Below are 13,763 nucleotides of genomic sequence, written 5' to 3'. Positions count from 1 at the left end.
TAAAGAAAATCCTCGGCTATAAATCATGTTGGGACCTCATTGAGCAGTATCAATGGGAAGAGAGGCATTGATCATAAGTCAACGATAATCAAAATCATGTTACATCTATCTTAACCATTTATCTCCCAACTTTCTAAATCATTGAACAACAACAATCTGAGCCTCTTGTGTTCCGAATAGAGAAACACGCGGCTTACAGTGCAGTGAGAACAAGTTTGTTGTCAAATCAAAGCTTGATCATAAAATGTATCATAACATAACTTTTTTTTGAATATCATTACAAAGTCTGAAAAGCACTATGCAAATATTTACAGTACATCCAAAATAGTCCCATTTTAGGCACAGGAACTGTTGTTTTAGGGCAACAAAAACTGGATCTTTACTTTGACAGCTTGTTAACAAGTGAATTGTAGCTCAAAAGCATCTGAGATCTGCTATATATCAGCTGGCAAAACTGTTTATTTGCTCACACTTCACACTAAAAGCTGCTTTATTTAATAAACTTCTGTTTGAATTTCTTATTTTCAATCTCACCGTGTCTGGAAAAACGTCATATAGCTAATGATGGACACTGATGATTTCAAAAAAACTAATTCAATGCATTCCATTAAAAAGCCAAGTCTTTGTTAAAGAAAATGGCACTATACTGTAGATTGACAAAAATAAAAATAAATATCAGAGGCTGTTGGTGGGCTGCTTCGATTCACCTCCAAGCTGGAACCCCTCTGAAGAACAAAATGCTTAAAATCACCAGCAACTGAACGCTCATGTTAACTGAAGAACTGAGGTCTTTGAACACTGCAGCTGTCAAACTGTTTAAATTGAACATGTGTGTCTACTATGGTCACATGAACATTCAACATGATTTCCTACTTTTAATACACATGCTTGCTTTTAAGTAAAGAATAGCTGAACTGGCTCTCTGTACACACTAATACTCGCCCATTTATGTTGAATTGAAGTCAAAGTTATGTGTATTTATTCAAATTAGATTAACAATGTCAGAAGAAAGATGTCATCAGCCTTCCACAGCAGAGTATGACAGGTGGCATTAGTCACACAGCTAGGCAGGGCCATTTCAAATTCAACAATGACTCAAGTTTACTGTCAAAAATATAAAACACAGCATACATTTTACGCATTTTCCAACAGAGACGTTTCACTGATAGCTAATCATGGACACAAATGAAAAGCATTCACATGAGGCTCAAAGAGCAGCAGAACCAATGAAAAGACAGACAGTGATCTTGCTTACACGCTTCCATGTTGTACACACTCTAGACGAGTTCAGTAATTTATTCAAGACAGACAGACAAACAGATGACGGGTGAATATTTCAGCACAGTCCTCACCTCAAATTTCTTCCTCAGCTCCTCATTCCCGTCATCCTCCTCCGAGATGGGAACGTTGTAGTACTCGCCCTCCTCCTGGCACAATAACTTATACCTGGAAGTGGTTTAAGTTAAAAATATACAAGTGTTTGTTTTATAACTGCTGCTCTTCAAAATGGAAACTACAACCTAGTAAATACCACACTGTGTCTTTTCAAAACAATACATGATGGTTGATTTAAAAAAAGAAAAAAAACATGGGGGGGTGTTACCAGCCAGAGACTGGAGCCTTCATGAGCTCTGACACGCCGAAGGAAAGGGCCCCCATGAAGTCATTCCTAGTGGTCCGGTCCCAGTCCCACACCTCCACAGACAGCCTGCGGTCCTTGTCTGTAGGCTTCAGCTTACTATACAACACACACACACACACACACACACACACACACACACACACACACACACGCACACACACACACACACACACACACACGGTACACAGGATGTTTACATCAAGATTTGAGGCCAGATTTTAGTCACAATTACATTCAACATAAAAAAAAGATGTCATACATTTGTAAAATCCTGCACTTAATTGATATATGGTAGCAATCGTGATAGCACCAGTAGTCTGAGTAGCAGTCGTAGTAATAGCAGTCCACGTAGGAAAAGCAGCCGTTGTAACTGTGACAGCACTAGTGTAGCTGTAGTGTTGGCAGAATAATGAATTTCTTCAAAGCAGAATGATGCATTTTCGTTAATAAGTCAAAAACTATAAGAAATGTGACATTTTCAACAGGAACACTGACGGTAGCACTAGCAGTTTCCCACTTTAAAAATATTTATATTGCCTGGTAAATTTCTGTATCTAATAGGAGATATTGTTTTTTTTTTGTCATGTACATTTTGTGGGAAAAATTATAATACTATTATTCCTTCCTGTAATGTCTGTAAAAAAAGAAAAGTCAGAAATATGGCATTTGTTTTGACTTGCTGTCAAGTTGTCATTTCTTTGTATGCACTGTGCCATATTTTCAATAAAAATATTGAAAAAAAAAATTCAATTATAATACTAATTCATATATATGATTTTTCTATAAAACACATATGAGAAACAACACACAATGTTTAGACACAGATCATGGAGTACTAGGACAGCATTAGTTACAACAGCAGTATCAGTGTCAGTAGTGCCAAATCTTTAACATTATTGTTATTGGCTGTAGAAGAGGAAGTCGTAGTATTATGTATTTAATGCACTGCTGACATTACATTCACGATATTCATTATGCCACATTGGAAAATAATAAGTGCAGGTTGGCCTATGGTAGGACACAGCAAACACATTTACTCACAAATGAAAAGTCTCATTCCATTTGGGGTTAAGGTTGGCGCGGATGGTTTTGGTCTTCTGCTTGGTCTCATTTTTGGGGTCTGGTATGAGCTTGAGCTTGACATACGGATCAGAGAGGCCGTTGGGGTCCATGGGGATCAGATTTATGCCTTCAGTCACTGGTAGGGAGATCAATAGGGACACAGATTAACTACACCTCATTTTTGTGTACGTGCATGTGACTCTGTAAAACTGATTTTTTTTAACTTGCACCACTGGGTCTCCCTAAATGAAGTTAATGGTTTCACGTGGCACATTGCATATCCAGCACACCTCAAAAACACAGTGAGCTGCTAGCTATTCTACCCGATGGATTCAATAAATACTCCTAGTTTCAAAAGCTTAATGAACACATACTGTATTGTCTTTTATCTACACTGAAGACTCCATTAATATTCTGTGCAGGTTCTACATTTGTAATACAAATTGCTTTGGTCTGGGGAAAAATAGATTATTTCTTTCAGGCAACAGGTGAACATCAATAGAGTAATTTGCAGGTGCTCAAGATCAAACGGCAGCTCCCAGCCTATGAGGATTGTTTGTGGCGCCGAGCCACATAGGTAGCAGATGCAGAAAGTTTTGTGAGAACACTGATTCAAAATTGCAGGATGTGTCATGGTTAAGTAGGCGAAGGCTGTCTTCTTCTCCTCCTGTATTTAGCTGTTCAGTAAACAAGGGCACACCAGGGACATTAGCACTCCATTAGCCCTGAGCATTGGAGCACTGCCAGACATGAGCTACAGTATAGAGTGCACACACACACACACCCACTTGTACGTAGTTACACACATACCGTGTTTACCTACATACAACACATCCCGGCTGGGACAGGGTAATTGCCTGCTTTGCTTGGCTAAACCTCAGCCCCCAGGGACACCAGAGCTGCATTTCATTAGTAGTTGCACTTCCCCTCGTTCATTTACCCTCAGCCCTTGGTATGACGTACCAGCATACGTCGCACGGAGGGAACTTGGAGCGCGGAGGGAGAGTGGGCGGGGGAGGAGCGGGGGATTTAAATGGAACCCACTTGCCCTTGTACTCGTAATGGACCGTCAGGTAGTTCTGAATGCAAATAATACAGAATTATAACATTCTGCTAAGGTAGCCTATATTGCAGAAAGCCATTTCCATAGCATAACAAACATTGAATTTCGAAATGGTAACTCAGATTATCAATATATTGTTACTTAGCCTACACATGTAAATTGTTTGCTCCAACGTATTTTCTTATTTCTGTTACTTTCAACCAAAAACATTTGTTTTAAATAGTCCTATAATTGGAAGCCACCGGTGTTATAGCAGCAATGTGTAAACTACAATACATTCACTGGATTGTTCCTATGGAAATAGTATAGGCTAATTGAGGCTTTTTGGAATATATGTATATATATATATATATATTTGTCCTGTGGGTGGCCGCAATGTCCCTAAAAGCATACAGTCTACCGGAAAATAAAAGGAGAAGAAGAAGAAGACGAACTACAATGCACTGTGGGTGATATCCACCTCGGAGTGACCATGGATGTTCACTCGATCACTCAGCCCTCCGAGGGTCTATCTCACGAAGTTCACTTCAGTTTCCAGACAATTGGAACGACACTTATGATGGCGGCGGGGATTCCCCTGAGGGCAAGTGCCGAGGGCAAGTGAACGAGGGCATGTTGAACGGGTAATGGAACGCAGCCCAGAAGTCCCTCCACGTGGCCCTGTCAGTCACACTATAATGCAACCTATGGGTAGCAAAGATGCTAACTGACCTTTGACCTGGAGTGAAAGGCAATAAGCTAGTATGCTTAACCCACTGTCTTAGCTGGGATGCTCTGAATGAGATACAGTATAGATAGGATCAAGAGGGATAAATCAACAAAATCCATGAGGGATTGTCGCCGCTGAGTTGACACAGCAACTGTTGCAAAGGGCACATCAGCACAGAGAGCAAGAGTGAGACACTCCTGGAATGTACCGACCAAGTCAACACATAGAGTATGATTCGCTTTCTAATAGGATGCCACACACGCTACACAGCAAAAGAAAAGCTCCCACTAAGTGGTTTAAATTAAGATGGCTAATTTAACATTTGAGCCACGATGCACCTTCCCATTGAGTGCTTTTATTTTCACAACCTGTGGTGGAGGATTTGGGTGTTGAGCGATGTGAACGAGGAGTTACGTTTGATGAGTGACGTAGAGTGCACACACACACACACACACACACACACACACACACACACACACACACACACACACACACACACACACACACACACACACACACACACACACTGTTCTGAAGAGAGACAGACAACAGTTACAGAAGCAAGTCAAGGTGTGGTAAGGTTTTGAGCAATGCAATGAGTTTGCATGGCCCGTCTACAGGCAACAAACAAAGTTTTGCACATACTTGTATATATTGTATTTGCCCTCGAGTGCAATCTAATATTTATGGACTGCACAGCAGAGAAGAGAAATCTGTAGCAGTCTTGCTTTCTCTCCTTCATTCCCATCTATTTCCATTTAGCCAAAAGAGGTGAGATGGAACACAAGTTCATTTTAAATGTGAACTCAACAAGGATTTTCACATTGTGCCTGTTTTTAGCAGATGGTCCCTAATGGCCATTATGTATTCCTCTGTGTAGTGGCTGTCAAAGTAACAACAGTTGGCTGCTCATATACAAGGTTGTAAATCAGATAATTTTTGGTGTCAACTCTCAACAGGCCGACAGGATTCACGTGGACGGAGAATTTACACTTTACTCATTCAATCTTAAGCAACCTTTCTGCATGTATGTGTTTGTGTATAATAATCTACAAATGCATTCAGGTGAAAATGTTCATTTTACCCTGACAGTGTTCAGCCTGTTACTGCTATTAATGTACAATAGACAATCAACACTGACTGTGTTGTATGTACTGTATGTGAATTGAGGAACTCCTCCTTGATATTTGAACTCTTCTATTATAAAGGTCATGTTTTGAATGTTTCATATGCTGGCGGTATGTATGCAAAGTCATAGCACCCAAATGACATTTACAGAACAGCCCTACACACATCGACAAAGGGACATTGTTCAGTGGGCAGTGCTTGTGTACCTGATATAATCGTTGGTCAAGCTTGATGTAATATAGTATACAATATAATTTTTCCGAATAATACATAATAATAAATAATAATCCTGGTAAGAAAGAATATTGCTAATAACATATACTATTGCGTGATAATTGTGACTTTATCCATAATTACTACAAAAAATGTCAAACAACATAAGCTTTGAAAATGATACAGTATATGAATTAAGGTGATACGCTGAAGAATTCCTGGGGCCCTATCATAGAAAAATTACTAAAACTTGAACTGAGATGGGGGGAAAAATCTAAAGACAAAAATACCTTGATGGTATGGGTTACATAAATGACATGTGGGCTAAATTTGAAGTTTACTCTTACCATTGGGTTATGCATTTATTAGTCTCGCAAAGCCAGACCAAACTACAGCAAGTAGTATGATGCATTTATTAACTTCAGACAAGAGACCATTGCAACCAGTAGGTGGCACCCTAGCCCGTCTAATTTAACTTAGCTGACACAGAGCTTTTGGTTGAAAAAAACAACTGTGGAATAAACCAAACAAGATGTGTGTGCAGTCCTAACTCCTTCCAGCTGTACTGCAGACTTTAGATTCACAGTCCAAGTTATCTGTGGCGCTGACAATTGCTGCCAAAGGGTCAAATTAAATAAAGTTGAAAGGAAAACCTGAAAAAACGTTCCAGTTATCCATGTGCAAGTCCAGCCCCATGTTTTAGCAAACAGATTGAAGAGTCTTTTTAACATTGATGCTGGCCTGCTCAGTTGGTTGATGGACTTTTTAACAGTCAGGTCACAACGGGTGAGGGTGAATGGCGTTCTTTCAGATGTTCTGTTCTCCTCCACCGGATCCCCCCAAGGCTGTGTCCTCTCACCTCTTTTATTTGTTTTATACACAAATGAATGTCGTAGCCGACATGATAGGCGCCACATTTTAAAATTTGCAGATGATTCTATTATTGTGTCCCTCCTCAACGGTGACGACCCTGAACACGGTCCTGTAGTGAGCGATTTTATGTATTGGTGTGAATCATCCTTTTTAAATATTAATGTGACAAAAACAAAGGAGATGTTGATTGATTTTAGGAAAGCTCCATCCCCCATCTCCCCTGTTTTAATGAACGATCAGCCTGTTGAAGTGGTGCAGCAATACAAATACCTTGGGACTGTGATTGATGAAAAATTAAGCTTTGAGCCCCATGTCGATGCTGTGTGCAAGAAAGCACATCAGCGTATGTACTTTTATCGGAAGCTCCGCAGTTTTAATGTTGACACCACTTTTATGAAAATGTTTTATTCTTGTTTCATTGAATCTATTCTTACTTTTTGTTTTGTCTGCTGGCACGGGTCACTTTCTGTAAAGCAGAAAAATCGGCTGCAGGCACTTGTTAAACTGTGCAGCAAGATTGCTGGAACCCAATTGAGCAACCTCAATGACCTGTATAAGGTCAGGTCACTGAGGAAGGCCCGCTCAATCATGGCTGACTCGACCCATCCCCTGTACTCTGAGTTTACCCTGCTGCCATCAGGGCGCAGATACAGGCTTCCACCTTGCCGAACTAACCGGTGGAAGAAATCATTTATGCCTGCTGCCATCAGTCTGGTCAATGACCACATGTACATATGTGATCTGTTTGTGTTATTTGTTGTCTTATATGTTATATGTTTGCCATCTTTTTACACTGCTGGCTGTACAACAAATTGCCCCTCGGGGATAATAAAGATACCTTGAACCTTGAACCTTGAACCTTGAACCAAGTGAGTTTATAAAATCACATGCATATGCAAATACAGACACCAGAGCAAAGGAAGCAGGGGTGTGTGAATGTGCTGTAACAGTTGCTTGGATACAAGTCTTCACAGATATCTTGCCTTTTATTTAAACAGCAACCATGGTCCGACTAAAAACTAAACAAAACCCTTGAAAAATGATATCTGTTTACTTGCTTTGAGTTAACCCAAGCTGAACACCCAACCAAAAATGACATGTTATTTTTCTTTCAGATACAGGCATATGTTACTGGGCAATCTTAAATTGATGGCCACTGATCGGCATGATTTTACTCAGTAATCCTGACTGCCTTGTGAAATACAGCAGTAGTCTCAATAGCTCCTAGTGAGGTCTGTATTGACTGAAAACTTTTTAAAGTTTAATTGCCTTTGATTGAGAAAAACAGTCATGTGTAAGCTGAGAGCTCAGACAAATGTTTCGCATATCTGATTTCTTTGGGTTGATTTCACATGCTCGTACTGTTGCACAAGTTGAACCGTTGAACACCATTTATAAGGCTCTTTAGGAGGCAGACTGAAACTTCTTGGAGCTAAGTATTTTAATAATTAAACAGACTAGTTGAGCTGAAAATGGTGCCTGAGTCTGGGAAAAATTAATCGATTTCCATTTTCCCTTTTGAAAAAAAAAAGAGTAAGCAGACATCTGTCATTTTTACTGAAGGGAACTGAACGAAAAGTGAGAGCAAAAGGCAGAGAGGAAAAAGGAAACACCCAGGGAAGAAAGATGCAGCGATGAAAGGCAGAGGCATATGTTATGTGTGCAACAAGCTGAGAAGGGGGAGGCGAGGCAGGGCTACGGCGACAGACAGGGAATACCAATGACATGACTTCTGGGAGTCTTGGCAGCCGAAATCACAAAGCCTCACAAAGTTCAGCTCTACTGTGAGCTCCACTGAGACACAGAAATAGGGATTTAGCCTGTTTGTGTGGGATATGCAAAGACTGGGAGGATGCCATTGTCAATGTGCTATGTTAAGTCACAGAGCTTTTCTTTCGATCTTTTAACGGCAGAGATGTTTGATAAGTTCTATGGAACAAGTGCTTCTGGTTAATGATGATGGCAAATCAAATGTCAAACCATGAACTGGATTGCAAAGGATGAGTTAATTTTGAGTTGATCTTCTGAGTTTTTTGGGGGGAGAGTTTTCTACAATAAACTAAAAGACAACTTTGCTGACACAAGGCCTCTACACCAAGTCACAGGTTTATCTGTGTGGGGATACAACAACATCCCAATGATGCAATTTTCTGAGGGTTTTACATTGATACTATGAGCCACTAAATTTCATTCATTCCTACATTCTTACGAGAGTTTGAATTGATTTGTGAAAATACACACACGAACAGACAAGGGCCTTGTCTTCAGCTGACACTGGATGACCCTACCCATGTTTGCTCTTCACCTCCCTGTGTCAACAGTCTGGAAAACTTCAACCACCACCACCACCCTTCTCAACACAACTTTTCGCTCCTTTGAAAATCCGACCTCACTTCATTACTGCTCTGAAAAAACGGCATAAAAGAAGAGATATAACTAGTATACCACCACTGTAATATGACACATAGAGGGAGTATTTAGAGGGAGGGAGTTTATCATACTAATGAGCTGAGAAGGCAAATAGTTTTGTTTTCACTTTTTACGCATATTTGTGTGTGTATATATAATGAACTATAATGGGGGTACTAACCCAATTGTTTTTACTGATGTTTGAAATCAAAAATCTATATCAAAAATATAGTTCTACTGAAGGATTATACAGCATTGCAATACAAGCACAGAGTGAGAAAGCCAAGGGGTTTACTACAGAACATTTACAGAGACACTGCCGGTCTCTGTAAATGTGTCCCCTAATTCCCTGCAGTGGAAAAGTGTCGGCATCGATACAAGTGCTGTCAGCTGCTCCAATCTCAAATCAGATTTTGAGTGAATTTTTGCTCTTTGCAAGAACCTAGTGGCTTTTCTTTACAATGACTCACACACTGAAAAGGAATAAAATTCGCTGTAAGAAAAGGCTGTGGCAAAAGGGAGTGGAAACTGTGGCAGTAAGTCAGAAGCACTCATATGAGATTGGGCATGATTATCATTTGGCAACCCCGCAGGCTGCATCAAAAACTCCAGACAGAACCTCCATCCAACCCTCTTCTGACTTCCATTATCCTTTGGACCAAAAGAGCCCCTAAATATGGAGGGGAAACTAAACTTGGGCAACCTAGTGGGCTCTGTAGGCTAAAGTTCATACAATTGCATGAATGTTAATAAGACAACAAAAATAACACAAAATAAACCCACAAAAATAAACAAACTGTCATATCCTGTCGCTCTCTCTCTCTCTCTCTCTCTCTCTCTCTGTTTCTCTCTCTCTCTCAACTTGTATTTTATGTTACCTGTAAGAATTCAAATGTGACACTTGGCTGGGCAGTAAGCACCCCTATAATAGCCTTAAAACAGTGGTGAGAGGTGCAAGAATATGATGATTGAGAAAATATGAAAGGATTGAAGGTACAAACATATGCATCTGCAGAGTTGCTGCACAGGATATTACACACAGTGATTGTAACTATAAAAAACGCTTGTGTAACAAACAAAGTATTGTGTACTTTTTCTGTTCTGTTCAGTTCATGATGTCTTTCATTACAAGGAATGCATTTTAATATTTAACAACCCAAGGGATCATCAGAAGACATCTTTTTTTCAACAAATAAATGTGCTTAGAGAAATATCCTTCATTTGCATGTGACCTATGAGTAGATCACAAAGATGAAAGCTGTGGTTGCAGTGCATTCTGGCATAAAATCTTTCATACATTCCTTCCGTCTGCAGACATACAGTATATTTGTCTTCCACTGTAGCACTGTTAATATCACTCTCTCTGATGTTGCACTTTCTTAATTTGGCCAGATTGATAGATTAAAACAGAGTCAGAATTGCAAGGATAGGGGGCGCCCTTAGCTCAGTGGGTAGGGCGTCCCCCCCATGGGCCTCGGCCAGCAGCGGACCCGGGTTCGATTCCAGCCCGCGTTCGTTCTCTGCATGTCACTCCCCTCTCTGCCCCATTTCAACTCTGTCTCTACACTGTCAATAAAGCATAAAAATGCCAAAAAATTATATCTTTAAAAAAATTAAAATAAATGCAAGGATTGCTGCTAGCCGCATCAGCCAGAAGATGTTGACAGTATTTAAGGTGGATTTTGTCTTTCACTTTAAAGGGCAACTCCACCCCCAGAAAATACAAGCAAGTAAAACATGGCTTCCCTGATTCACCCACATCAACAGTATATCTACTCTGAACACCGATCTGAACCACACACACCTACATTGCACCTACATTTAAAAACATATTGACTCCTGCAGCAGCATTTGGGTAACAAATAGCAGAAAACGCTTTTGGACATTGAGGCATGAATGAAAAAGGCTAAGGAGCAATCTAAAAGGAGCAATAGAAAAAAAGAGAGAGCATGTAAGTGAGAGGGGGAGGAGAGGGCTTGTTAAATGAGGATTTTTCTGCAGAACTGCAGTTCCAACTGTTCCTGAAGAACTGAAGAAAAATTTGATTAATACCACCGTCCCTCACATGTTCCCTAAAGACATGAGTGTAGCAAGGGGTGCCTGCCTGCACACACATTCACACAAAGTAGTTATGGTCAGTATGTATGAACAAAAGAATTTGTCAGAAATGACACAAATGCTCACTTCCGAGTGTACTGTGGATATGTGCAGCGGGTCAGTAAACAATGGGGCTGCTGGAACAAGCAGGAGGTTGGCTCCTACAGCACCATTGGACAGAAAGGAGTTGTGTGTTAGCAGGAATGAGAGGCGGAGGTTCGAAGTTAGTGGGCTACATCCGCCCATCAACACAGAAACAGAACTTGTTTTGTATCCTTCGTTGCCTCGCCTCCCAACACTGTTTCAACCAAACTTGATAAAGAAAACACAACTCGAGTCTCTGGAAACTCTTGTGTTCCTGGATGGCTCATTTTTTCATTTTGCCATTACAGTTGTCATAGACAAAACAAGTGTTTGTCTGTCTCCATTGGTCTGTTTGGAGTGCATGTGTGACTCCATTAATGGGTTTTGAAGACAGCTGCTTCCCTTTGCAGCCATGCTACTTCCTGTTAAGAATTTAATCTCTAGCCATTGGTGATTACCACATAATACTCTTTCTTCAGAGTTGAGTGAGAGTGCACTGTGAATTGGTTGGGGGGATTCAAGTGTCATCATTTTGCACTCACTCGACCAAGCATTTCCATCTCAACTAAAAGGCCCCATATGACATCGACATTCAAAGTGTACTCATTTGTTTTGACACGTTGCAAATGAGTTGTAGCTTAGCTTGAATTGAAGACTGGCATGGCCTAGCTTCTGTGCACACCAGAGTTACACCTTGTTTCGCAAAACTGTCAGAAAAATTCCTATTGAAACGTCTTCGCCAAAGACAGAGGTGAATACTTTTTCAATTTCTTTTTTTTAAGGAAATGAGCACTAGTCCATTACATTCTTGAAAAAATAAAAACAAGCTGTCCACTTTCCAGAGACCACACCAAATGTCAATGTGACACCTAAACATAATTTAAAACTCTTTTATTTGATGTCGGGAATAGGAAAGGAATCCTCACTAGAAGCTTGACTCTTTCATTTCTCTCACACAGGTGTGTGAACTATTTGTGTAAACAACACCTTCAACCAACTGTGTTTCAAAACAAAGTGTGTGTCCATGAAAGACTTAATAAATGACTCATTATTTGTTTCATATTGAAAAAGTAATTACAATGCCAACCAACATTGCTCATTAAACTATATTTGTTACTCCTATTTCTAGTTCTGAATGCAACACATATAAAACCGGACATTGTAGTTTATAACAACAAGCCTACAATTTGGAGTTAATTGCTTTCCATTGATTGCGAGGTTAGCCCCAAGGTCTACCCATTATGTGTAGCCAAAATGTTTGCACAAATACATAGCCAGTGCACACACAATCCTAATAGAGGGATCACACTCTAAAAATGATGTTTGGTTTCCCCTTCCCATCTAAACTCTTCACCCTGTAAAATCAGCCTGTTTGGCAGGCTGACTGCAGGGCAGCCACAGCAGCTAATGTAATCTATGATACAATCTGGCCTGAGTGGGCTGGTACAGTAATTCTACACACACACACACACACACACACACACACACACACACACACACACACACACACACACACACACACACACACACACACACACACACACACACACACACACACACACACACACACACACACACACACACACACACACACACACACACACACACACACACACACACACACACACACACACACACACACACACACACACACACACACGCACACACACACACACACACACACACACACACACACACACACACACACACACACACAGAAAAACAAGAGAAAGCATGCAAATGATAGATAGCATGTGTGCTTTGTCTACATAAGGATACGTTTGGATATACCAGAGCAGGGGCCGGAAGTCAGTAGGTTTTCACTCAAACACATACTATGCATACAAATCATTATCATGACAGCAGTCTGTGGCAGCACTTGTTTCAGCCAAAATGACACAACGTTGGACTGAAATGTTTCTAAAGAAGTTATAGCCTTGCACTGTGCCAATAGGTGTCAATGTTAATATGGGCAGTCTATTCAGCAGGAAGTTCTGAGCAGAAAGGAGCTTATTTTGCAGTCTTCAGTATACACCTCATCCTGTCGCCTGAATTCAAGTGTTTTGTTGTGTCTTATTGTATGTTTCTGTCCCACACAGATTTCATTTCAACATTTGTCTCTCTTAAAAATGCAAATGCTAAATAACATTCCTGCAATGTATGTGGCCTCTGAGAGATGAATGCATGTTAAAAGATAAAGCCAAATGAAATTAAACATCTCAGCCAACAATCTTGAATAAATATTTTTGCATTATTTGACCAGTTCAGGATTTTTTGAAGTGAGCTCAACTGTGTCTAAACTATTGTCACTGTGGAGCCATTTCAACACTTGAAAACATTTGAGAAGCCAACCGTTTATAGACTATTTTAAGACCTGGATAATGTTCACTATTTACAGCAAAAAAAGAAGAACTCATTCTATGGAAAATGAATGAGTGTATTAGTGGTGCACCCAGTTAATGAACAAGCTGAGGAAAGCAGAC

General features: G+C 40.2%; 1 protein-coding gene across 1 annotated transcript in view; it reads right to left on the bottom strand.

Annotated features, from left to right (window-relative positions):
• prkcaa (protein kinase C, alpha, a) overlaps window positions 1-13,763 on the bottom strand; it is a 136,651-nt gene that overhangs the window by 42,178 nt on the left and 80,710 nt on the right. The window contains exons 6-8 of the mRNA XM_080030056.1: window positions 2,684-2,840; window positions 1,604-1,738; window positions 1,353-1,446 (exon numbers count right to left, since the gene is read on the bottom strand). Coding sequence (XP_079886182.1) covers window positions 1,353-1,446; window positions 1,604-1,738; window positions 2,684-2,840 — 386 coding nt within the window. The remainder of the gene's footprint in view (window positions 1-1,352; window positions 1,447-1,603; window positions 1,739-2,683; window positions 2,841-13,763) is intronic.

This window comes from Ammodytes marinus, assembly GCF_949987685.1.
Source record: "Ammodytes marinus genome assembly, chromosome: 6".
NCBI lineage: Eukaryota > Metazoa > Chordata > Actinopteri > Uranoscopiformes > Ammodytidae > Ammodytes > Ammodytes marinus.
This window is presented reverse-complemented; position numbering and strand designations above follow the sequence as displayed.